This window comes from Monodon monoceros, unplaced genomic scaffold, assembly GCF_005190385.1.
Source record: "Monodon monoceros isolate NGI ecotype Baffin Bay Population unplaced genomic scaffold, NGI_Narwhal_1 Super_Scaffold_22, whole genome shotgun sequence".
NCBI lineage: Eukaryota > Metazoa > Chordata > Mammalia > Artiodactyla > Monodontidae > Monodon > Monodon monoceros.
Genome location: NW_021703779.1, coordinates 56,413,957 through 56,441,737, shown reverse-complemented (window position 1 = coordinate 56,441,737; position 27,781 = coordinate 56,413,957). Strand labels below are relative to the sequence as shown.

General features: G+C 38.0%; 1 protein-coding gene across 1 annotated transcript in view; it reads left to right on the top strand.

Moving 5' to 3' along the window:
• Positions 1–27,781, top strand: part of OPHN1 (oligophrenin 1) — a 606,300-nt gene that overhangs the window by 548,984 nt on the left and 29,535 nt on the right. The window contains exon 20 of the mRNA XM_029240840.1: positions 19,894–20,041. Within this exon, the coding sequence (XP_029096673.1) occupies positions 19,894–20,041 (148 nt within the window). The remainder of the gene's footprint in view (positions 1–19,893; positions 20,042–27,781) is intronic.

The following is a 27,781-nucleotide window of genomic DNA, read 5'->3' as shown; positions in this document are numbered from 1 at the left end:
TTACAGCTTTTAGGGGAACTTCCAACTTCAATTTTATCAAAAAATCCATTTCTCAATGAATGACCTCAATCCCTACTGAGTTCATAAAAGTGTGATTTTGGCCAGGATATCAATAGTGTATTCTGTTGGGTAATTTGAAGAGCAATTAAAGTGCTAGTTATATGTTATTCCTCTGATCCAATAGGAGGTTACTTCTGCTAACCTGTGGTCAGCTTTTGAGTGAAGTTGTTATACCCTTGTAACCTATAAATATGTGTTAAGTGATTGAAGTCCTGACCTCTGTATGATACTAGAGATGTACTCTGATCATGTTTTCCAAAGACATGGTAACCAAGGATCTTTTCTGATTTATTAATTTATTCATATGAAACATCTTAGATGGAGATATAAAAAGAAGTACCAATTTATTATACATTTATCAAATTGTGTGTTTTGAAAAAGAGCAAAATGAAATGTGGATGAGATTGTTCCAGAAATTCTGGACCTTATGTAGGTGTAACCTCATAGGATGGTTGTGGGGATTAAAAGAGATAATATATATGAGAACTGATGCTGCTTTACAAATATCAGGGATTATATGTTCCTGCCAAGTTGTTCAGTTGATGGGATATGATTTTTCAGTTGACATATATTATAATTTCAGTAATGTGAGTTTTTTTCCATTTACACTTTTTCTTTAGTAGAAAAGGGCTTAAACAGATTGATTTTGAGTTTCTGTCATTCTCTTCCTTTGGCCTCTCTTTTTAAGAACGTCCAGGGTCTGTAAATAAAATTTAAGTGCATCAGAAGTATTGATACTTAAAGGAGTCCATTCCTAAGTCTTTCAAAAAGAGTATTCTAAAACAATTTGAATCATCATTTCTAAATTATTTATTTTCTAAGTTGGTACGTAGGTAAATTATGAAACAAGAAGATCTACCTATACACTGATCCCTAGACAGTGTCAATGATTCTTAAGTTCTCTCTCTTTCCGTCTCACCGAGCAGTATCTATCCAGGGTGCCTGAACCTAAGCTGCTGCCTTGAGACACAGAGGCCATTTGGACTGACAGAGGAAAGTTGACTTCTGTTTTCTGAACATTTTGTTTTGGAGAACTGTGGTGAATTACAGGGGAGGAAAGAGAACAGGTCTGAAGGCAGTTCTTAGCAATTTTGTTTTAAGGACAGTGCTTTATTTTAAAGTTAAGGGGACAAAATGTGGGATAGATCCATTTGAATATTAGGACTATAAAGGGACCCTGAAGACCTTCTGGTCAAGGCTTTTCATTTTACATAAAGTCCTTTTGTGCATACTTCAGTAATGGTAACAAATTTGCATTTCTCTAACTCCATTCCCACTCATCTTCTCTTTGGAACTTTCGTCCGCCACCACCAACCTATCCCCACAGTTCTTGTCTCACTTGTGCTTTGCAAACTCATCTTCTTAGTTATACAATCTGGCATTGGCCATTTCCCTCCTTTATTACTGCTGAGATCATTGTATTGGGGCTAGAAAAAAGCAGGTCTGCCTCTTAAATTTAGATCTGTATTCAGGGAACATGGAATCAGGCTATGTGCCAGTATGGGGCAATGTACTTTTATCTCATTCAGTCATTATTCTAACTCTGTGAATGATGGATATTATTGTTTCCATTTTTTTTGGATTAGGAAACAGGCACAGAATGTGGTAAGCGACCAAGCTGACACTTAAATCTAGGTCTGTTGGGTTAAGTCTGCACCTCAGGGAATGGGGACCTGTTTTATGTGAGATGTTAAAGACAACAGCAAGTTGTACTTGTCTTTGCATCACTGATGTTGACCTAGCTCTTCTAACCTCTCCTGAGTTCCTTCATTATTGACAGTCTTTCCCTTCTACTGGGTGGTAAGCTGCTTTTGAATCCTACAGGATCTTGCTTTACTGCCTTAAGTACAGTTTGCTGGGTGAATAATTATTTTCATAATAATTGGAAAATCTATTATCAATGTATGTGAAAAGGGATTTTATTCTTATCTTTAAAGATGTATGGTTGGAAACCATGGTTGAGGGAACTAAATGATGCAGTCTTTGTTGAAGATGTAGATGGTTAAGGAAAGTTATTCCTGTAAATTGGCCAGAGAAAGCTAGGTTGTTCTCAATGCAGAGTTTGTGGGAACTCAAAATGCTGCCTATGTTCCCAAATATCCAAATGGGATCTTGTCCAGGAAAAACAATGTACTGGATCTTGTCCATTACATTGTAGCAGTGTAATGGATTTGGGGAGGCAAAAAAGAGTCCCTTTTAAGGAACAACTCTGATTTATGTATTTTTCAGACACCTAGTTTAGCAACCCAGAGGAAACAGAAACTTCTAGTCCTGGTCTATGCCTCCTGTTTTCTCTGAAATGTGGCTTCTGTGAATTTTGGACTGCCACCAGAGGGCAGCAAAGGAATAGATAAATGTTTCCCTCTACCTCTGCTTTCTGGAATGATAGGTAGGTAGGTAGATAGATAGATAGATAGAATAGGTAGATGATAGATATTTTAAAATATAAGTAAATATAAATATAGATTTATACTTAACAGATTTATATTTTGTATATTTAAAAATATATCTCTATGTATCTATCTACATATATACATATAGGTACACACACACATGCTCACACACACACACGGAGAGAGAGAATCTAATTAAGCCAGGTTTATACGTCATTGCCTTTAAATTCTGAAATGATAGAGTTAAGCTAAAAGTTATTAAAAATAATATTTGTATTAGCCTGTACATGTGAGGATACTTTCAGAGTATAATATGCAGTTAACTGGGGATTTGACAAGCATTTCAAATGAATCTTCAGAAAAAAGTATCTTTAAGTAATGAATATTAAAAGCAAAGTGTAACCTGAAGACAAATGTCTTTGTGCAGAGAATTATCAGATTGAGAAACTTCAGATATGTTCATTAGTCATCGTGAATCTTTGAAAACATAGATTTAAGCTTTAAGTTTTCAATTGTAGCTAAATCAAGAAGATCTTCACACATTTCCCGAAAGACTAGTTCTCTTCATTTTGAAGTGAGGTCAGGACCTGTTTGAAGTGAATAAGCATGTCCAAGCCTGATGAGATAGTGTGATAAGTGTAGGATACAGCTGTGATCTGGGGTTTACCCCTCAATGTTCAGAGAGCTGAAACATTCCCCATGAGTCACCCTTTTGATGCTTGTCAACCTAAGAATTATTCTCAAGACTCAGCAAAAGGCGGGAATACCCTCTCCCGTCCTTTTCCTCTTTCCAGCTGGCACTGAAACAAAAATTACAATACAATGAACAATAGTTTATCTAACAATAGTTAGATAAATGAACAATTTATCTAGAGCTTGCTATGTGCCACAGACTGTGCTAAATGTTTGACGTTCAACATCTCTTTGAGTCCTCATAACTTTTATGAGGTATTTCCTCATTTTACTTAGAGGTAACTGAGGTCTAGAGAGATTAGATTTGTTATGGATATCGAAGTCAAATACCTGTTTTATTGTATTTTTGGAGACTTCTGATTTGCTTGAGAGAGAGAGAATGAGAATGAGAGAATGAATATAGAATCAGAGTTTTTTGAGAATTTTAAAAGCTTCCCAAAATCATATAGCCCGTTCCCCTCAATGGCCAATGATTTTCTCATACCGTATACTTTTGCCTTTGCTATTCTCGTTTGGGTGTTCTGAGTCTCAGCTTTGAACATCAGAGTCTGGATAATACAGTTAAGACTGGGGCCACTGTGCTAGTGGGTCAGGTATGTGTACTTTGAAGTAGACTGAGTTCCTCAGTCTGGTGATACTGCCTATAGGGATTTTGGGAACCAGGAATCAGTGGAGGAGCATTGAGATTGGGTGAACTTTTTCTTTGCTCTGAGATTTTGGGACTGATGGCTGAGTCACTGCTACTTTTTTGGATTAAGACTTTTAAAAATAACCCTGAAAATGCCTAGGCCACCTCTGTAGGTTTTCCAAGTATCCCTACAGGTGAGAATATTATAGAAAGAATGGAAAAATAGCTTTGGAAGCAGATGACCCTCAGGTTGAATCCCACCTCCGTCCTTTGCTAGCCCAGTAGTCTTCAACAAGCCAGTCTACCTCCCTGAGCCTTGTTTCCTTCATTTTAAAAATGGGGCTAATAATTAGGCTTACCTCAGTTGTTGGGAGCATTCAACGAGATAAATATATCAAGTACTTTGTACATAGTATTGCCCACCAAATTCTAATGCCTTCCCACCCCTTTATTATATTGACAGGAGATTAACTTTATCTTAGTGGTGACATTCTTCCATAATCCCTGGTATATATTAAGTCTTTGTAGTCAATGTGGTGTTTTCTAGAAGTCCTTAGATCATTGTTAATTCATGGTTGTTAGATGATGTAGAACTCTTCACTTCTCCAGCCTTAAAGTGTCCTAAATAGGTATAAAAGTAAAACTCCACTTGAAACCTGTCCTTCCACTCTTAGTAGAAAGCATAAATCCATGCCAAGCGGATGGAGGTGTCCTTAGCAGGATCTGACTTCATTCTTTCCTCAGTATCCTCCTCCCAAGGCAACTGGCCAGAGGAATGGACTGACAGAGCATGGATTATAGACATATTAGATATAATCAGTGGGAGTATAAAAGAGTTTCATATAAGAGGTACTGTGTTTTAAGGGGATAGGGCACCAGATTGGGGGTTAGAATTCTTGGGTTCTAGTCTAAGTTCTACCACCTACTAGCTTTGGAGCCTTGGGCAAATCTCTTCCTCTCTTTGGACATCAGTTTTTCCTTATATACTGTATGTGTAGGACTAGACAGGATTCTAGAATATGTCCTGTAGAAGAACCTTAAAGTCTACGTGTTGCAGAGACCAAAGACAGGCCTGGTGACAGCCCTCTTTAAAAAAATGTTGGCTCTTAGTAACAACAGACATGACATTTTCAAAGTTCTGTGCGTACTCTAAGATAACTTGGTGACACACTTGATGTTTAAAGTGGTCTCTGCCAAATGCTAAGAGATTATTTTTGACCCCATCACCACCTTTGTTTCTAATGAAGTTCAGAGAATAGTTTTTCTGATATAACCAGGCCTCAGAAAGTGCAACACAGACTCAGCCAGAGTGTAAATGGAGACTCAGTGGAAAGCTGAGATTCATCGGGGCCAAGTCTTATATCTTTGATTTATAGAAAGGTGAGATGCTTTTTGTACAATCTGATATTTGCAGCCTTGAAGAGGCATCTGGGGAGAATCTGGATGGTTACTCAGTTCTGCCAAAATTTCCAAGAGTTTGGATGACTGTGGATCTCATGGCTTTTGGCAATTGAAAAATGATTGTGTTGTCTTAAATTTCTTCTATTTTTCACGCCTAAAGACTTGACAGAAGAAACCGGGAGGGGGTTAATATATGATCAAACTCAGGAAAGAGTTTCATGAACCGCCTTCCCAGTGAAGGTGATACTTCTCCTGTCTGTGCCTCAAAGCACAACAAATGTTGTCATCCAGCTTTAGTCCTCAGGAACCTTCAGAAGAAGGATTTCCAGGAGTTGGACTCCTGACCACCCCAGACAATAGCCAAGACCCAACGAGTGAAATAGTATCCCTTGGATATTGAGTTCTCTTAGCCCAGGCCTTTAGAATTCAACTCAGCTAATATCCACTCAGGGCTAACCATGTTCCCAGAAAAAAATATCATTGGTTTGCCCTCAGACTCTGCACTGGCTACCCTCTGTGATTTTTCCTGAAGTCACTATCAAAGACCACAAAATTCTACGTGTTCTTAACCAATCTACAGAAAGCCAAATCAGTCTGCCCTCTTTCTGAGTTTTGGAAAGTGGGAAAATAAGTTTGGCTTGATACTGTTTCCACCCAAGGAATTACTTTTTAAACTTAAAATGTTTCCTTCTATGTTATATAGTGGAAAGAGTGTTAATCTTGAAATCAGACAAATCTGAGTTCATACCATAGCCCTGCCACTTATGCCTTCTCCTGCTACTGCTATCACTTCCCCTTTACAATGATTGCATGAGATACAGAGGAGCTAGTTTTGTATCCTGTGCCACCTGGTATTTGGCTCCATCTACCCCTATAAGAAAGCCCCACACATTATGACTGTCCTATTCCTTTAGGATTTATTTCTTCTATATTCAGAGGGTATATAGCTATTCATTTCTCAGAACATGCTTTTCATGGATACTCAAGAAGTCAAAAGAAAATTAAGTAAAACAGACAGAGTTTATTTTCTTGGGCCTCTCTTAACACTTTTTCATCTCTAAAAGTTTCCCCCTCATTAAAATTAGGTTGTCAAAATTAAGTCCAGAGATCTTGGGCCCATCATCTATTCTTCCTCTCTTAAGAGAAACTATAGATATTTTGCCAGGTTTTCATTCCCAAGCCACTAGTTATATCTTAGTTTGTAGTCCTCTTTTCAAAGAATTGATGATACAAATTAAGTTTCATAAATACTAAATTCTTATCACATACCAGGCAAAGTTCTAGGCACTGGGGATACACTTGTAAATAAAACAAAGGCCTTATTTCATGGATCTTATATTCTATCGGGGAGGGACAAATGATAGACAAGTCAATATATTTGTCAGGTGCTGATAAGTGCTCTGCAGAAAAAACAAGGTAAGGGATGGATATCTTATAGAAGGTGGTGTTAATATGATACTTAGGCAGAAAACTGAATAAAGTAAGGGTATTAGCCATGGTGGATATCTTGGGGAAGAGCAATTCCAAGAATAGTAAACAATGAGTGCAAAGATCATGAGGCAGAAGTGTGCTTGGCATGTTGAACAGCAAAGAGGCCAAAGTGGCTAAGGTTGAATGAGCAAGGAGGACATATTTACTCCATTTCTTTTCCCGAAGGGAATAGCAGTAATACATAGGTTAAAAACAGATCTGATGTGGGGCATTTGGAGGGCCCACAGAACAGAGAGGGAGGTAAGTGTATTCTTCCTACTATAGTAATTGCCAGTATTTTCACATTAAATCTTGGCTCCAAGGTTTACATCTGTAGGCCAGCTTTGGGGAGGATGTTGCAACCCATTTTGACTGTAGGGTTATCCAGGCCATGTTTTAATTTTAGAAAGACACACAACAGGAAGTATCCCCTCTGTTTTTCTAGTCTTTTCTCATTTAGAGAAACTGTGGTTTTAAGCCTACTGAGCATCTTCTCTGAACACTGCCTATGGGCACATCGGCAGAACTGGCCTCAAAATGTTCTCAACCAATGTCTCAGTCTACCTGGAGGAGACAGAGCCTGTAGAGATGGTACCCTGTTCAGGTGCATTTGGTAGCTCTCATTACAAACCCCCAAAGTTAGTGACCCCTTATCCTTCTTGGGGCCTGGGTAGCTCCTTGAAGATGAGCAGGCTGCAAGGAAGGAGTTTGTCGATGAGAAGCAAATAATTGGTGTAACTAGAGAAGAGAAATAAAATAATTTAATCTGGCAGAGACCTTGAAGAGCTATCACGTCCACAACTTTTGATTTGCATAGCACATAACCACTTCATCCCTTATTGCTTTAATCTCAACCTCCCTCTGTCCCCCAATTCCTTCTCCTTCCATCTCGCCTCTCCCTCCCTCTCTCCCTGCTTCTCTCCAAGGAAATGTGAGTTTAAGTCCTTTTTAGGGCTGCAATAGTTACCATTTATAGAATGCTTAATATGTTCCAGACTAGGCTCTTTACATACGTCGTCTCATTCAATCATCACAACAACCCTGTGAGGTAGATGGTATTATTATCACTATTTTGCAACTGAGGTTTGCAAAATGCAAACTGAGCCTCAAGTTTGAGGCTCATATACTTTAAGTACTTTGCCCAAGGTTGCATAGGTAGTAAGTGGCAAAGCCTCTACACAGCTGATTCTGACTCAAAGCTAGCTCTTTAATCTCTATTTTATACTCTATTTCCCCAATTCCAGTTGGAGAAGAAGCAAGTGAGAAAAGTCTCTATTGTTTAATAGGCCTTGAAGGGCCTGGCAGCCAAGATCCATCCATTCATTCTAAAAAATATCATTGAGCTGCTTCCTCTTGCCTGGTGTCCTAGTAAGGGCCTAGCTTGTAGATATGAATGAGACAAAAATCTCTAGTGGCAGGAAGCTCATGTTACTGGCAGGGAATTTGGAGCAACTAACACTCAGGGTACAGTGTAATAACTACTGTGATGAAGATGTACATCAGATGCTATGGGAGCAAATGGAAGTGGAACATATCTCTGTCATGGGAGTCAGCTAAGGCTTCACACAGTGTTAATGAATGAGTTGAGACCCCAAAGTTAAAAGGGAATGAATTAATTAAGGTACAGACTAACTTCCTGTAACAAAGAGCACAGCAAATTCAGTGGCTTAAATAAGAGAGAAGTTCATTTTGCTTTCATATAAAAGTCCAGAGGTGAACAGTCGAAAATCGGTGGAGTAGCTCTGCTGTCCTTACCACTTGGCCTTAATGTTTGGGCCCTACATACCTGTTCCATTGGTCTTCATCAAAGAGAAGGGGAAAAGAGACAATGGAATGCAGACAATTTCTTTATAAAAACATGATCCAGAAGTTTACATACATCACTTCCACTTATATTTTATTGTTTAAAACTAAAGTGCATGGCCTTACCTAGCTATAAGGGAAGCTGGGAAATGTAGGGATGGGTATTCAGCTAAAACTCAGTGAGTTCTATTATTAAAAGGAAGAAGGGCAAATGGATACCGTAGTATAGGGTGAAGGTAGGAATAAATGGAAGATGAGACTGGAGAGTGTAGGCAGTGGCCAGATTATAGAGCACCTTGTGTACTAACTACAGAGTTTGGACTTTGTCTCAACAATATTGTGGAGTCACTAAAATATTATAAGCAGAGGAGTAAGACAATTATATTTTGAGTTTAGTTATTGATACTTTGGTAGACAGGTTAAAAAAAAGAGTGACATGAGGCACAGAGAACAGTTAGAAGACCACTGTAGTAATATTAGAGAGACATAATGAGACTTTGAACTGAGGCAGTGGCAGGGAACAGAGAGGACAAATTAGAGAGATATTAAGGAAGTATAATTGATGGATCTTATTGACTTAATGGATATGGGATGTGAGAGAGAAGGAGGATGCTAGGGTAATAATGCCCAGATTTCTGGCTTGGACATTAGCATTATTTTAAGAAATAAACCGTTACAAGAAAAGAGTTAAATATGTTTAATTTTAGAAATGTTGAGGTTGAGATACCTCTGGGATATCCAGATGGCAGTATTGAGTAGGCAATTATATATATTGGTATAGAAACTATTAGAGAAAACTGATAGTGTATGCCATGAGAGTACATGAAATTGTTGAGAGAGAGAATGAGTCTAGATTAGTGAGATCATTAGAGGACTGAGAATACAATACTGGGGAAGATCAGCATTTAGGAATAGCCAGTAAAAGAGACTGGGCAGTGTTCAGAGATGTAGAAATATAGTTATTCAGAAAGGTAAACAAGGATAAAGAAGATGTGGTACATATATACAATGGAATATTACTCAGCCATAAAAAGAAATGAATTGAGTTATTTGTAGCAAGGTGGATGAAACTACAGACTGTCATACAGAGTGAAGTAAGCCAGAAAGAGAAAAACAAATACCATATGCTAACACATATATATGGAATCTAAAAAAAAGAAAAAAAAAGGTTCTGAAGGACCTAGGGGCAGTACAGGAATAAAGACACAGACATAAAGAATGGACTTGAGGACACAGGGAAGGGGAAGGGGAAGCTGGGACGAAGTGAGAGAGTGGCATGGACATATATACACTACCAAATGTAAAATAGATAGCTAGTGGGAACCAGCCGCATAGCACAGGGAGATCAGCTCGGTGCCTTATGACCACCTAGAGGGGTGGGATAGGGAGGGTAGGAGGGAGACACAAGAGGGAGGAGATGTGGGGATGTATGTATATGTGTAGCTGATTCACTTTGTTATACAGCAGAAATTAACACACCCTTGTAAAGCAATTATACTCCAATAAAGATGTTAAAAAATAAATAAATAAAAATAAAATCACCCAGTTAGTTCTCCCTTCTCACCTGGGAGAAGGGAGAACTAACTAACACAATTTAACACATCATTTTATTCAGATATGATTTAGACACAGCATGAACATTAGCTCGAAAATTTTATTATTCCTGTATTTTTTCCAAATGACAAGTATTTAAAAATAAAATCACTCAGTTCTTCCTAAAAAAAAAAAGAAAGGTAAACAATAAAGCATTCTTAGATCAGGAATGTCAGCTTGTATCAAGTGCTGCAGCAAAGTAAAAGTAAGGATTGAAACGTGCCCATAAGATTTGGGAATTAGGAGATTAGTGGTGATTGTTACGAAAATGGTTACAGAGGAGCAGTGTGGACAGAGACCAGGTTGAACAGCAAATGGGATACAAAGAAGTGGAGGCTGGGGGATTGTGGAATAACATCAACAAGATGTCAGTGTAGGAATTTCTAGCACGGCTCTCCTTTGCAAAATAACAATTTGAACAACTATCTGCACACAAAAATATCTTCACAATAGCTAAGGAATCCAGGTGAGGGATTATAATACCTGGTGAATCACAGAAATAAGAAAAACAATGAGGAAGAAAGATAGAGTCACCTGTCTTTCACCCCTCTCCCAAGCTCCAGCAGCCCATTGTGGAGAGACACACTCCTCTTGGGAGAGGAGAGTGAAGTGAGCATCTGATTTCACTGTTAACCCCAGTACTGGCTGGCCCCAGCATCAGACCTACTACTGCAGACTTAGGTGTCTCCCATGGCCCCAGGCTCCCAGTGGGCTCCTGCAAACCCAGGCCCCTAGCCCACCCAGTTATCCACCAGCTTCTGTGGCCCCAGACAGTTCCCACAGTCTTAGACAGCTCCTGTAGCACCAGGCTCCCAGCAGCTTCCTGCAAACCCAAACTCCCAAAACACCCAACATCACCGAGCACCTATAACCCCAGGCAGCTCCCGAGGCATGAGGCAACAAGTGGGCTCCCACAAACCCAGGCTCCTGGCCTACCCCATTGTCAGCCAGCTCTCATGTCACCAGGCTACTGGTGAGTTCCTATGAATGCAGTTTCCTGGTCCATTCCAGAATGGGTCAGCCCCCATAGACCTAGCCTCTAGACCAGCTCACATAGACCAAGGCTCCCAGCCTAACTCAATGCCAGGATTGCCCCTATGGCTCAGGGTCCAGGCAGGCTCCTGTCAACCCAGGCTTCTGGCCCACCTCAGTGCCAGGCAAGCACCTGTGGCCTCAGCTTATAGTCTGGCTCCCAGAGGACCTGACTCCTGGCCTGAACTAGCAACAGGCTGACCTCCATAGACTTAATCTCCAGGCTGACCCTTGAGACCCCAGATTACAGTCCATCTTCTATGGCGCTAGGCTCCAGGTTTGCCCAAAGGGCAGACCAGCCCCCATCACCCTAGGTTTTAGTCCAGTCCCTATGAAATCAGCCTCCTGGCCCATCTGGCACCAGAATAGTCCCCGTGGACCCAGATGGTAGGGCCACCCCAGTGTTCCCCTGAGCCTAGTCAGCCCCCATGGACCCAGATCCAGATTCATCCACATGAACCCAGATCACAGGCCCATCACTGCAGACTCAAGTGTCAGGCCTACCTCAGTGAATCCAAGCCCCACGTCCATACCCTTGGATCCAAACACCATGCCTGCCTGCCTGCTGACCAAGGTGCCAGACCTGCCTGCCCAAGAACTCAAGCAGTAAGTCTCCTTCTGGGCACCACCATATGGCCCCCCCCAGAATCTCAGAATGAGAATGTGGAGAAAAGGGAAACCTAGTACATTGTTGGTGGGAATGTAAACTGGTGCAGCCAATATAGAAGGCAGTATGGATGTTTCTTATAAAACTAAAAATAGGACTACAATATGATCCAGCAATTCCACTCCTGGGTATATATCTGAAGAAAATGAAGACATTAATTTGAAAAGGTACATGCACCCCAATGTTCTTCACAGCATTATTTACAATAACCAAGATATGGAAGCAACCTAAGTGTCCATCAATAAATGAATGAATAAAGTGGCTGTATATATATATATACACACAATGGACTATTAGCCATAAAAAGACTGAAATTTTTCCATTTGCAACAACATGGATAGATTTAGAGGGTATTATGCTAAGTGAAATAAGTCAGACAAAGACAAATGGTGTATGTTATCACTTATATGGGGAATCTAAAAAATAAAACAATTGAATAAAATATAACAAAACAGAAACACTCACAGATATAGAGAACAAACTAATGGTTATCAGTGGGGTGAGGGAAACGAGGAGGAGCAATATAGCGGTAGGTGATTAAGAGGCATGTGTGTATACTATATATAAAATAAATAAGCTACAAGAATATATTGTATAGCACACGGAATATAGCCAATATTTTATAATAACTTTGAATGGAGTATAATATGTAAAAATATTGAATCACTATGTTGTATACCCGAAAATAATATAATATTGTAAATCAATTATACTTTCATTAAAAAAAAGAAATTAAATGGTCTATAAGAAAACAAGATAAACAAGTAAACGAAATTAGGAAAGCAATGCATGAACAAAATTAGAAGTTCAACAAATGAACAGAAACCATTAAAAAAACCAACAAGAAATCCTAGAGTTCAAAAATCAATGACTAGACTGAAGAATTCAATAGAGAGCTTCAATATCACACTCTACCAAATAGAAGAAAGAATCAGTGAATTAGAAGAGTCATTTGAGACCATCCATTCAGAGGAGCAAAAAGAAAAGAGAATGAAAAAGAGTGGAGAGAGTCTATGTGAATTATGGGGTCCATTAAAAGAAAGAATCTATGCATTATTGGAGTCCCAGAAGTCCGAGAAGGAGAAGAATGGGAGAAAGCTTATTTAAAGAAATAATGGCTGAGAACTTCTTAAATCTAGGGATACACTTATGAAGCTAACTGTCTCAAAATGTCAACCCAAAACAGTCTTCTCCAAGACACATTATGATGAAACAGTCTAAAATCAAAGACAGAGAATTTTAAAAGCAGCCAGAAGGAAAAAAAAAACCTCACATATGAAGGAACCATTATAAGGCTATCAGCAGATTCCTCAGCAGACACCTTGCAGGTCAGGAAAGAGTTGGATGATATATGCAAAATGCTGAAAGAAAAAAAAAACTTTCCAACCATGAATATTTTACACAGCAAAGTCATCTTTCAGAAATGAAGGAGAGATAAAGACTTTACCAAACAAACAAAAGCTGAGGGAGTTTATCAACACTAGACCTGCCTTTCAAGAATACTGAAAGGAGTTGTTCAAGCTGAAATGAAAGGACACTAGTAATGCAAAAATATATAAAAATATAAAACCTACTGGTAGAGGTAAGTATATAGTGAAATTCAGAATACTTTAATACTGCAATATGGTGGTGTGTTAATTATGTAACTCTAATATAAACTCATTCTTCTTAAGTGCACATGGAATGTTCTCTAGGATCGATAATAAGTTAGGTCATAAAATAAATGTAAGCAAATGTAAGAAGCTTGAAATCGTACCAAGTATTTTTCTGATCACAATGGTATGAAACTAGAAATTAATTACAGGAAGTAAACTGGAAAATTTACAAATATATGGGAAACAACACACTTCTGAACAACCAATGGGTCAGGCAAGAAATCAAAAGGGAGGTCAAAAACTATCTTGAAAGACATGACAATAGAAAAACAACCAATCAAAACTTATGGATGCAGAAAAGGCAGTTCTAAGAGGGGAATTTTACAGTGATAACATTTACATTAGACAAAAGAAAGATCACAAATAAACGTTCTAATTTAATACCTCAAGAAACTGGAAAAAGAACAAACTCAGCCCAACGTTTGCAGAAGGAAGGACATAAAAAAGATCAGAGCAGAAATAAGTGAAATAGAGACCAGGTAAACCATAGAAAGATGAATGAAACTAAGTTGAGTTTTTTAAAAGATAAGTAAAACTGAAAACCTTTAGCTGGACTAATAAATAAAGAGAGAAGATGCAAGTGTATAAAATCAGAAATGAAAAGAGACACACGACAGAAATACAAAGGATAATAAGAGACTACTATGAATAATCATATGTCAACAAATTGGAAAACCTAGAAAAATGGATAAATTCCTAGAAATATACAAGCTACCAAGACTGAATTATGAAGAAATAGAAAATCTGAACAGACTAATAGTGAGTGAGGAGATTGAATCAGTATTCAGAAGTCTGCCAAAAAAGAAAAGCTCAGGTCCAGATTGTTTCATTGGTGAATTCTACCAAACATTAAAAGAAGAATTAATGCCAATTATTCTCAATTAAAAAATTTGAAAGGAAAAGAACACTCCCAAACTCATTTTATGAGGCCAACATTACCCTGATGCCAAAGCCAGATAAGGACTCTACAAGAAAAAAGGAGGAGGAGGAGGAAAGAAAGAAAACTATAAGCCACAGGCAAATATACCTGATGAATATAGAAGCATAACTTCTCCACAAAATACTAGCATACTTAATTGAACAGCACTTTAAAAGAGTCATAGACCATAATCAAGTGGAATTTACTTCTGGGATGCAAGGATGGTTCAACATATGCAAATGAAAAAATGTGATACACTACATTAATAGAATGGAAAATAAAAATCTCAATATATGCAGAAAATTCATTTGCCAAAATTCAGCATCCTTTCATGATAAACACTGTCAGCAAATTGGGTATGGAAAGAACAAACTTGAACATTACCAAGAACATATAGGAAAAGCCCACAGCTAACATCATACTCGATGGACAAAGGTGGACAACTGTCCCTCTAAGATCAGGAACAAGATAAGGATGCTCATTGTGACCACTCCTATTCAACACAGTACTGGAATCCTAGCCAGAGCAATTGAGCAAGAAACAGAAATAAAATACATCAAAATTAGACAGGGCTATGAATTTCTGATAATTCTTTATTGGATGCAAGACATTGTTAATTTTACCTTCTTATATGATGGCCATTTTTTATTGCTATAAATAATGTTCTTGAGCTTGTTTCTGGGGTGCAGGTAAATTACCCAAGAACAGCTTGATGCTATCAAGTATTTCCCTTAGGCTTTTTTAGGCAGAAAATGAATACAATTTAGTTTGGGTTAATTTTTCTTCATTAATGGGGCAAAATTTGTCTGTGTACTGTACTCAGTGCCCTATGAATTATTTAATAATCCACTGTGGCTGGTGAGGACAGGAATTCTTCCAGCCACTGTGTGATCTTAGGTAATTGCTTCCTCTAATTCTTTCACGTGGTTCTTGCATCACACATAGGTATTGATTAGTAGGCAGCTAAATTCGGTTTTTTTTTAACATCTTTATTGGAGTATAATTGATTTACAATGGTGTGTTAGTTTCTGCTGTATAACAAAGTGAATCAGCTATACATATACATATATCACCGTATCTCCTCCCTCTTCTGTCTCCCTCCCACCCTCCCTATCCCACCCCTCTAGGTGGTCACAAAACACCGAGCTGATCACCCTGTCCTATGCAGCTGCTTCCCACTAGCTATCTATTTTACATTTGGTAGTGTATATAGGTCCATGCCACTATCTCATTTCGTCCCAGGTTACCCTTCCCCCTCCCCGTGTCCTCAAATCCATTCTCTACATCTGAATCTTTATTCCTGTCCTGCCCCTAGGTTCTTCAGAACTTTTTTTTTTTTTAGATTCCATATATACATGTTAGCATATGGTATTTGTTTTTCTCTTTCTGACTTACTTCACTCTGTATGACAGACTCTAGGTCCATCCACCTCACTACAAATAACTCAATTTCATTTCTTTTTATGGCTGAGTAATATTCTATTGTATATATGTGCCACATCTTCTTTATCCATTCATCTGTTGATGGACACTTAGGTTGCTTCCATGTCCTGGTTATTGTAAATAGAGCTGCAATGAACATTGTGGTACATGACTCTTTTTGAATTATGGTTTTCTCAGTATATGCCCAGTAGTGGGATTGCTGGGTCATATGGTAGTTCAATTTGTAGTTTTTTAAGGAACCTCCATACTGTTCTCCATAGTGGCTGTATCAATTAACATTCCCACCAACAGTGCAGGAGGGTTCCCTTTTCTCCACACCCTCTCCAGCATTTATTGTTTATAGATTTTTTGATGATGGCCATTCTGACTGGTGAGAGGTGATGCCTCATTGTAGTTTTGATTTGCATTTCTCTAATGATTAGTGATGTTGAGCATCATTTCATGTGTTTGTTGGCAATCTGTATATCTTCTTTGGAGAAATGTCTGTTTAGGTCTTCTGCCCATTTTTGGATTGGGTTGTTTGTGTTTTTGATATTGAGCTGCATGAGCTGTTTGTAAATTTTGGAGATTGATCCTTTGTCAGTTGCTTCATTTGCAAATATTTTCTCCCATTATGAGGGTTGTCTTTTGGTGTTGTTTATGGTTTCCTTTGCTGTGCAAAAGCTTTTAAGTTTCATTAGGTCCCATTTGCTTATTTTTGTTTTTATTTCCATTTCCCTAGGAGGTGGGTCAAAAAGGATCTTGCTGTGATTTATGTCATAGAGTGTTCTGCCTATGTTTTCCTCTAAGAGTTTGATAGTGTCTGGCCTTACATTTAGGTCTTTAACCCATTTTGAGTTTATTTTTGTGTATGGTGTTAGGGAGTGTTTTAATTTCATTCTTCTACATGTAGCTGTCCAGTTTTCCCAGTACCACTTACTGAAGAGGCTGTCTTTTCTCCATTGTATATTCTTGCCCCCTTTATCAAAAATAAGGTGACCATAGGTACGTGGGTTTACCTCTGGGATTTCTATCCTTTTCCATTGATCTATATTTCTGTTTTTGTGCCAGTACTATATTGTCTTGATTACTGTAGCTTTGTAGTGTAGTCTGAAATCTGGGAGCCTGATTCCTCCAGTTTTGTTTTCCTTTCTGAAGATTGCTTTGGCTATTGTGTTTCCATACAAATTGTGAATTTTTTTGTTCTAGTTCTGTAAAAAATGCCATTGGTATTTTGATAGGGATTGCATTGAATCTCTAGATTGCTTTTGGTAATATAGTCATTTTCACAATGTTGATTCTTCCAGTCTAAGAACATGGTGTATCTCTCCATCTGTTTGTATCATCTTTAATTTATTTCATCAATGTCTTATAGTTTTCTTCATACAGGTCTTCTGTCTCCTTAGGTAGGTTTATTCCTAGGTAATTTATTGTTTTTGTTGCAATGGTAAATGGGAGTGTTTCCTTAATTTCTCTTTCAGATTTTTCATCTTTAGTGTATAGGAATGCAAGAGATTTCTGTGCATTAATTTTGTATGCTACTACTTTACCAAATTCATTGATTAGCTCCAGTAGTTTCTGGTAGCATCTTTAGGATTCTCTATGTATAGTATCATGTCATCTGCAAACAGTGACGGCTTCACGTCTTCTTTTCCGATTTGGATTCCTTTTATTTCTTTTTCTTTTCTGATTGCTGTGGCTAAAACTTCCAAAACTATTTTGAATAATAGTGGTGAGAGTGGGCAATGTTGTCTTGTTCTTGATCTTAGCAGAAATGATTTGTTTTTCACCATTGAGGACGATGTTGGCTGTGGGTTTGTCATATGTGGCCTTTATTATGTTGAGGTAAGTTCCCTCTATGCCTACTTTTTGGAGGGTTTTTATCATAAATGGGTGTTGAATTTTTGTTGAAAGCTTTTTCTGCATCTTTTGAGATGATCATATGGTTTTTCTCCTTCAGTTTGTGAATATGGTTTATCACATTGATTGATTTTACGCAGCTAAATTCTTAAATAGTACCCCTGCAAATCTTCAGAGCTCTCTGTGCAGCTATCTTCTTTCTGGTACCCTGCCCTCAAAACTCTCTCTTCCTTGCCCTCCTCCTACTTGCAACACAGTGTCTTCAGCTAATGGAGACTGCTGGGCTTCTCTGGGTTTTTCTTCCTGTATTATGGCCCAAAGAATCTTTCCAGGCTGTAACATGGTACAGTCATGGGGCTCACCTCACCTCATTTATCTTTCCTGTCTCTCATGGATCACTGTCCTTAATTGCCAGATTTCAAATGCCTTCAGAATCATTGTTACATTTTTTCTAGTTTTTTAATTGTTTCATGCTGAAGATGTAAATCTAATTTCTTTTGCCATATTTTGGCTTGAGGAAAAAGTAGCTGTTATGGTCTTTTCAGAGGATAATTTGGCCTTTTATACCAGAATTTTAAATGTGTTTGTTTTTTGGCCCAGCAATTCTAGTCACTCTTCTAGTTGCTGGAGTTACAGCATGAACACAATGATATACTTCAGTATTGTATACAATCGAGTGGAGAGACAGACAACAAAAAACTAAATAAGTATTGAATACAATATACTATGTTAGAAAGTGATAAGAAAAAATGTTAAATAGGGATGGGGGATGGGAAGCACTTGGTAGAGGGAAGTATGTCAAAGTTCTGATACATTTGCCTGGAAGGACTCACTGAGAGGGGTATATTTGATCGTTAATCCTACTGGAATCAAGAGAGCAAGCTATATAGATATCTGGAGGAAGAGCACTCCAGGTAGAAAAAACACTCAGTGCAAAGTCCCTGGTGTGTTTGACAAATAGCAAGGAATATTTGTAATAGCTACTATAGTGCCTAAGCAGATGCTCACAAAATGGTAGCTGTTTAGAATATTATTACTAATGGTGGTGGAACCAGAAATATGACCTAAATTGTATATGACCTCAAAGCTCATCTGCTTGCTACTATGTCATATTCTCTTTTCCGTATACCGTGAGACATTGAGACATATATGGCCTTATGATTCTTCTTACCTTGTTCTCTATCATTGTGCAGCTTTTACACAGGCTTGCCTTGTGTTCCCATTCATGTAAGTTTTGTGACTGTGCAATCTATGTTGACTCTTGCCTGATAGAATGTTGGGCTGTGACATTTCTCTTTGCACTAATCATTGGGGTTGATTTCATTATTGCAATGGACACTGGTCCCCTTCCTCCATCACCACATATGTGTGTCTTCCCAAAATATTTTCACTCTTCCCAAAAGGTCATTTTCCCCAGGGACAAGAAGATCTTAAGTGCATATGAGACATTATATACAAATTCTAATCACAGCTCCTCCCTCACTTATCCAGCACTTTTTACATCTTCCAAGGCACTTTGTGTTTGTCCTATCTTTTTTGAATAAGTAATGCATACATGGTATGAAATTTTTAAAGATCAAAGTGATATAAGGGTGAAAAATAAGTTTCCTCCATACTTCCCTTAGCCACTCATTAGTCCTGTCTTGGGGCAAACAATGTAACCAGGTGTGTTTTTTGGGGGGTTGTATCTTTTCAGAAATATTGAATGCATCTGGGTGTTTTTAATCATTCTTCACACACCACCCCTACCCATACAATGTACCTTGACTACCGTTTTCACTTGATTCTCACTCACCACACCCTGTGATAGGTGGTGTTCCCACCAATTTACAGATGAGGAAGCTAAGGCTCAGAGATGTGAGATGACCTTTTTCTGGGTTTTGTTGGTGGAAGTAGTGACTTTTTTACAGTTTCCCAGGCAGTAAGTGGAAAATCCAGGACTGATGTTGCAGGTTTTTTAAAGTAATGATTTAATTGGTTTTATTCAATGATCCATGTATTGGGCAGCATCCCATCTAATAAATAGAATGGTGCTCTCCTGATGTTGCAGTTTTTGTCTGCATTCTTTCCTCCACACTGAGAAGTACCAGGTCCTGCACCTCAAACATGATAGGAGATCTCTAAACACTTGCTGGTAGCTAGAGTGATTAAGAAAATCCCCACAATTCCTTTAGTCATATTAGAATTGCTATGGCAGACTTTAGGTGTAATGCTGATGGGCATCAACTGGTAGTTAGCATTAGGGATACAAAAAGTTGATCTTTCTAATTGTTTTCTGGAAATATTTCCCCTCTACAGATTTATTCAGGTCCACCTGAGGAAAGTACTGCACCCCCAGTGCCTCCACCTCGAGTGACAGCAAGAAGGCACAAACCAATCACAATTTCGAAGCGCTTGCTGAGGGAAAGGACAGTTTTCTATACTTCTTCCCTGGATGAAAGTGAAGGTCAGTACTAAAGTTTACCCTTATCTTCTTAATATTGATTGGAGACAAAGAGGATATTGAAAGGAAGACATGGAGGCATAACCATCTTTTCTGAAAAGTTAGACGTTTTCTGGGTCCTGGGCCAGGCAAGCCAAGGTTTGTGAAATTTGTGCCCAGAGAGTGAATTATTCTTTTGGCAGTGGATAGGACAGAGATGAACCTGTAAAATCAGCTACCATTTTCCCTTAGCAGACCAGTGAAGGATACAAGGTGTTCTTAGATCTGTACCTCAGTACATTGAAATGAGTGAGCAATGTGTTTTCTGAATGTTCTGAGATTTTAAATACAAATTCAGCTAACATAGAGAACTGATGGCTGAATAGGAGTTTCTAGTGCTTGTCCCTTCAGAGTAATGTGAATTCAAACAACCATCCATGCATGAAAACCCCTTCATGAAATCTATGGAATCCAGATGAGAGTTCAGAGAACCTGGGTTGAGTACAGAAATAAGAAAAGGTACATTGCAGATGCTAGAAAGGACATTTTCATATTAACCATGTCACCCTTCCCCCAAGCTCACACAGTGTAGTTCAGGGAGAAATCCCCTCCACATGGAGGAAGGAGAGTGAGATGAGCACCCAACTTTACCTTGGACCCCAGCAACAGGCCCACCCCAGTAAACCCGAGCACCAACACATCCCCCATTTTTCCAGACTCCAGGCCAGCCTCCACCAACCCAAGCTCCAGACCTGCCCCAGCACTAGGCCATTCTCTGCAGCCCCAGGCACCAGGCCTGCCCCTGAAGACCCAGAATCCAGGCCCATTACATGCCAAGCTGGCCCCTGTGGCTCTAGTCTCCAGGACGTAACCACAGCTCAGCATACAGTCCAGCCTCCTGTGGATCCAGCCTCCAGGTCTGCCTCAATGCCAGGCTAGCCCCCTGGACCCAGGCTTCAAGCTCTCCCCTGTAGATCCAGGATGAAAGCTTGCCCATCCACTGACCCTGGCACCAGACCAGCCTACCCAAGGACTCCAGCAGCAAGCCCACTTCTGGAGCCTGCCAGGTGGCCTAACCAGAATCTCTGGTTGTGCTGCCTGACCAAAGGCTTTCCTTGCCAAAGCCAGGAATATGTGCCTGTTTCTTCAAATAGGTAAACACCCACTCAAGGCCACAAGGATCAGGAATAATCAGGGAAACTTAACACCACCAAAGGAACAAAATAAAGCATGATGAACTCATCCTAATGAAATGGAGATCTATGAACTGTCTGAAAAGGAATTCCAAATAATCATCTTAAAGAAGCTCAGTGAGCTACAAAAGAACTCAGACAACTAAACAAAATCAGGAAAATAATACATGAGAAGTTCAAGAAAGTTATAGAAATCATAAAAAAAGTTATAGAAATCATAATACATGAGAAGTTCAAGAAAGTTATAGAAATCATAAAAAAAGAGAACCAAAAAGAAATTCTGGAGCTGAAGAACACAATGACTGCATTGAAAAACTCAGTAGAGAGCTTCAACATCAAACTCGAACAAGCAGAAGAAAGAATCAGTGCAGTCAGACAGGTCACTTAAAATTATCCAGTCAGAGGAACAAAAAGAAAAACAGATTGTAAAAGTGAAGAAAACCTAAGAGACCTATGGGACACCGTATACAAACCAATATACACATATGGAAGTCTCAGAAGGAGCACAGAAAGAGAAAGGGGCACAAAGATTATTTAAAGAAATAATGACAGAAAAATTCCTAAATCTGGAGAAGGAAATGAACATCTGGATCCATGAAGCCCAAAGAAACCCAAGTAAGTTAAACATAAAGAGACTTTAACCAAGACACATTGTTATAAAATTCTCAAAATTCCAAGACAAAGAGAATTTTGAATGCAGCAAGAAAAAAGCAAATCATCAAATAAAAGGAAACCCCCATAATACTGTGAGCAGATTTCCCAGCAGAAACCTTGCAGGCCAGGAGAGAATGGGTTGATATATTCAAAATACTGAAAGGAAAAAAACTGCCAACCAGGAATACTATACTGGGCAAAGCAGTCCTTCAGAAATGAAGGAGAGATAAAAGGAAGGAGTTGACTACCACCAGACTTGGTTTAAAAGAAATGTTAAAACATATCATACTAAGTGAAGTAAGCCAGACAGTGAAAGACAAATATCATATGAAATCGCTTATATGTGACATCTAACAAAAAAAGATACAAATGAATCTATATACAAAACTGAAATAGACACACAGACATAGAAAACAAACTTATGGTTACCAAAGGGGAAAGTGTGTGAGGGATAAATTAGGAGGTTGGAATTAACACATATACACTACTATATATAAAATAGATAGACAATAAGGGCCTACTGTATAACACAGGGAAATATACTCAATATTTTTAATAACCTATAAGGGAAAAGAATCTGAAAAAGAGTGTATATATATATATATATATATATATATATATATATAAACTGAATCACTGTACTGTACTCCTGAACATAACAGGACGTTGTAAGTCAACTGTACTTCAATTAAATAAATAAATAAGACATGCTAAAAGAGGGTATTCAAGTTGAAATAAATGGACAGTAACAACATGAAAACATATGAAAGTATAAAACAAATTGGTAAACATAATATAGCCTAATTCAGAATATTCTAATACTGTAATAGTGATGTGTAAACCACTTGTAATTCTAGTATGAAAGTGAAATTACAAAAGTATTAAAAATAACTATATCTACAATAATTTGTTAATGGATACACAATCTAAAAAGTTATAAATTATGACATCAATAACATAAAATGTAGGGGTAGCAGTCGTTAAAATGTAGAGTTATTATATGTAGTCAATGTTACTTTGTTAGCTTTAAACAGACTGCTATAACTATGTTATATGTAAACTTCATGATAAAAGACCCCAAAGCAATCTTGAGAAAGAAAATCAAAGTTGAAGACTTTATGATTTCAAAATATACTACAAAGCAATAGTAACCAAAAGAGTATAGTACTGGCATAAAAACAGACATATAGACAAATGAAACAGAATAATGAGCCCTGAAAAAGTACACACATTTATGATCAATTGACCTTTGATAAAGGTGTCAAGAATACACAATGGGAAAGTATAGTCTTTTCAGTACATGGTGGGAAAAATGGATATCCACATGCAGAGAAATTGGATCCTTATCTCACACAATGTACAAAGATCAACTCAAAATGGATTAAAGACATAAATGTAATACCTATAGCTGTAAAACTACAAGAAGAAAATGTGGGGGGAAAGCTACTTGGCATTGTCTGGTCTGGGCAGTGATTTTTTTGGATATGACCCCCAAAGTATAGGCAACAAAAGCAGAATGGACAAATGTGATTGCATCATGCTAAAGAACTCCTGCACAGCAAGGGAAACAATCAAGAAAGTGAGGAGACAACCTACAGAATAGGAGAAGATATTTGCAAATCATATGTCTGATAAGGGGTTAATATTCCAAAATACATAAGGAACTCATACTACTCAATAATAAGAAAAGAAATAACCCAATTTTTAAAGGTCAAAGGACCTAAATAGACATTTCTCAGAACAAGACAAATAAATGTCCAACAGGTATATGGAAAGTTACTCAACATCACTGATCATCAGGGAAATGCAAATCAAAACTACAAGATATCATCTCACACCCATTATAGTTATTACAAAAAAATGACAAAAGATAAGTGTTGACAAGAATGTGGAGAAAAGGGAACCCTTGTACATTGTTGGTGGTAATGTAAATTAGTACAGCCATTATGGAAAGCTGTGTGTATGTTTCTCAAAAAATTAAAAATAAACTACCATATAGAGTTGTCAACTGCCAGGCTGAGTGTTCAAGGCATACTCAAACATTGATACAGAGCCCCTTTGCAAACACTGGGAGTCATATTGGTTCTTAGTGTTTTAAGGCAATCTCTGTCTAATCATTAGCTGACCACAAAACTAACTAAGCAGTGTCTTTAGTGGCCACACTCAACAAAGAATGCAGATTTAACATAAATGGGTGAAAAAAGTCAGTAAACTAACAATAATAACTAAAATAAACAGCAACAACAACAAACCTTGGGGAGAAGAGATAATCTGAATTTCAGAGTTGCTATATTACTTAAACTGTCCAGTTTTCAATAAAAAGTTATGAGATATCTAAAGAAACAAGAAAGCATGACCCATACACAGGAACAAAAACAAAAAGCAATCAAATAATTGCTACCACATAACCCAGCAACTCCACTCTTAAGTATGTACCCAAGAGGAATGAAAACACAGCTTCACAAAGACTTACATTTGAATATTTATAGCAGCTTTTTTCATATCAGCCAAAAACTGTGAGCAACCTAAATGTTCATCAACTGATGAATGAACAAACAAATTGTGGTATATGCATACAATGGAGTACTACTCAACAACACATAGGAATGAACTACTGATACATGTATCATCCCCATCCTCCAGGTATATCAGGTTCTTTCAGGACCTCAAGCATGCCCTCATAATCCAGGCCTTTGCACCTGCTATCTCCTTTGCTGGACACACTCCCTCGGCACCTTCGCATGGCTGGGTCATTCTTATGCTTCAGGTCTCAGATAAATGCCACCTCCTCCAAAAGGCCCTCCTCAACCACACCCAAAGTGGCTCTCCTTGGTTGTTTGCCTCTGTCCCTAGTTTGTTTCACTCATACCACTTATTAACAGTTCTTCATATTTTGTGATCTTGTTACTTCTTTTTGGTTGCCCACAGAATAAAAGTTACCAACTGTGTCAATGAAAAAAATATAAACTACCATATGATCCAGTAATTCCACTTCTGGGAATATATCCAAAGGGAATGAAATTAGTATCTCGAAAAGATATCTGCACTCTCATGTTCATTGCAGCATTATTTACAATAGCTGCATATGGAAGTACCAAAGTGTTCATCAACAGATGAATGGATAAAGAAAATGTGAGAGATACATAGACACACACCCAGAAACACACACAGGTGCACACACACACACAAAATGGAATATTATTCAGCCTTAGGTACAAAAGAAGGAAAACTTGTAATTTGTGACAACATGGATGAACCTGAAGGACCTTATGCTAAGTGAGATGAGATAAGGGCAGAGAGATAAATGCTGCATGATTTCACTTATATGTGGAATCTAAAAAAGTCAAACTCATAGAAGCATAAAGTAGGATGGTGGCTGCCAGGGACTTAGGGGAGAGTGAAATGGGGAGGTGTTTGATCAAAGGGTACAAAGGTTCAGTTATTCAGGATGAATATGTTCTGGAGATATGATACAGCATTGTGACTGTAGTTAATAATACTATATTGTATACTTGAAGTTTGTGAAAAGAGTAGATCTTAAATATTCTTACCACACACAAAATTGGAAACTATATGAGGTGATGGATATGTTAATTAGATTGATTGTGGTATTCATTTTACAATGTATTCATATATCAAAACATCACATTGTATACCTTAAATATATACAATTTTTATTTGTCAATTATATCCCGATAAAGCTGGGGAGAAAATCAGCTCACATGGATTAAGTACCATGCTAGGTGGAATTAAGACAGTCCCTGGCCTCAAGGAGTTTATAGGCTAAATGGAGATAGATAGATGATAGATAGATAGATAGATAGATAGATAGATACAGATAAACAAATAAATGCCATTTAGTTGAATAATTGCTTAGTATGGATTCTGCACCCATTTTTAATGGGCCTCTCTCCTCATTACTCTGTTGAGACCTTTTTTGTCAAGATTACCAACAATCTCCATGTGCCACTCCACTATTCTTATCATACTCAGACTGTGAGAAGCATTTCATTTTATTTACTCTTCCTTCTTGAAACACTTATTCACTTGGCTTTCAGGACACCAAACTCTCCTTCTACCTCACTAGACATTCCATTTCAGTCTCCTCTTGGTTTTCCTTCTCTTCTCAATTTCTACATGTTGGAAGGTCCCAGAGTTTTGTTTTGTTTTGTTCTGTTCTATTTTTCTCAGTCCACTTCTCTGTCTGTATTTGTTTTCTGCGTGATTTCATTCAGTCTCGTGGTTTTAAATATCTTTAAAATATGAGGATGATTTTCAAATTTATATATCAAGGAGTACTATCTCCCCTCTTCCCATCTCAAACTCCCTGTTCAACATCTCTCTTTAGATGACTCATGGACATTTCCAATTCAAAATGTACAAATACTCTTGATTTCCTATTCCTCCTCAATCTACTCTTACTCTGGTCTCCCTCATCTAAGTAATTGGCAGTACCAGTCACCCAATGGCTAAGGTCAAGAACTTTGGGATGATCCTTGATTACTCTCTTTTCCTTTTACCTTACACCTAATCCATCAGCAATTCCTCTTAGCTCTCCGTGCACATTGTATGTTGAACCTACTAATTCCTACTGCTACCTTCCTGGTAGAGCCACCATCATCTCTTATTTGTGTGGCTACAGGAGCTTCCAAACTCTTATCCTTGCTTTTCTTCTTGCCTGACTATAATTTGTTCTCCACAGCAGCCAGTAAGATGTGTATTCTTTTAAAAATGTAAATCAGATCATATCATTCCCTCTGGTCCAAATTTCCAGTGACTTCTCTCCATTTTTAGAAGAAAATTTACATTTTATTCTGCATTATATGATCCTCACTTACCTTTCTGATCTCATTTCTGAACTTCACTGTCTCTCTGTACCCTCTGTTCTCTCTGCTCTAATCTCATTGGTTTTGCCATTCCTTATACATGTCAAACTTACCCAAGGGCCTTTATATTTGCTGTTCTCTTGGTCCTAAACATTCTTCCTCCAGAACTTTGCAAACTTTACTCCTTCATTCAGATCTCAGCTAAATGACATCTCTTCATAGAGACCTTCTCTGAATACTCTATTTAAATAGATCTTTCTCCTTCTCCATTACTCTCTATCCTTTTACACTGCTTTATTTTATTCCTATCACTTGCTACTTTGTTCACATGTTTATTATCTGTCTTTCCCATTAGAATGTCAGATCCACTTTTATCACCAGCCTCTAGAACAATTCCTATATATCCCATGTGTTCATTAAATACTTGTAGAATAAATGGCTGGGCGTATAGGGAATAATGAAGGGAAAGAGATCACCCAGTTTAAGGGATCACCTCCTTAGGAGGTGATCTGACATTTAGGAGAAAGTAGAAGGGAACACTGAATGCCTACTCTGTTGTTCCATACTCCCATTTTAATTGGATAAACTCATTTATTTGTCTATTTACAATCTCCCCAAATACACACCAGAAAATATAATCTCTGTGCCAGCAGAAATTTTTCACGCTGTATCCCTAGTGCCAGCATAGTATCTAGCATATCACAAATCCTCAATAAATGTGTGTAATAAATGAATGAGCTGGGTGATAGTAGACCTGAGATATAATTTCACCTTGGCCACTAGCTTACTGAATAACTTGGGCTAGTCACTTCCTTATTCTGGGTCTTAATTTGCCCCTCTGTGTGAGGAGTTCTTTGTGCCAGAAGATCACCAATGGGATCACCCACTCTAGACAATTTTCTAACTTTTTTTCAAACTGAGATATAATTCATATGAAATAAAATTCACCCTTTTCAAGTGTAGGTCAGTGGTTTTTAGTATATTCACAAGCTTGTGCAAACATCTAATTCCAGAACATCTTCTTCATGCTTTTTCTGCATCTATTGAGATGATCATATGGTTTTTCTCTTTCCATTTGTTAATATGGTGTA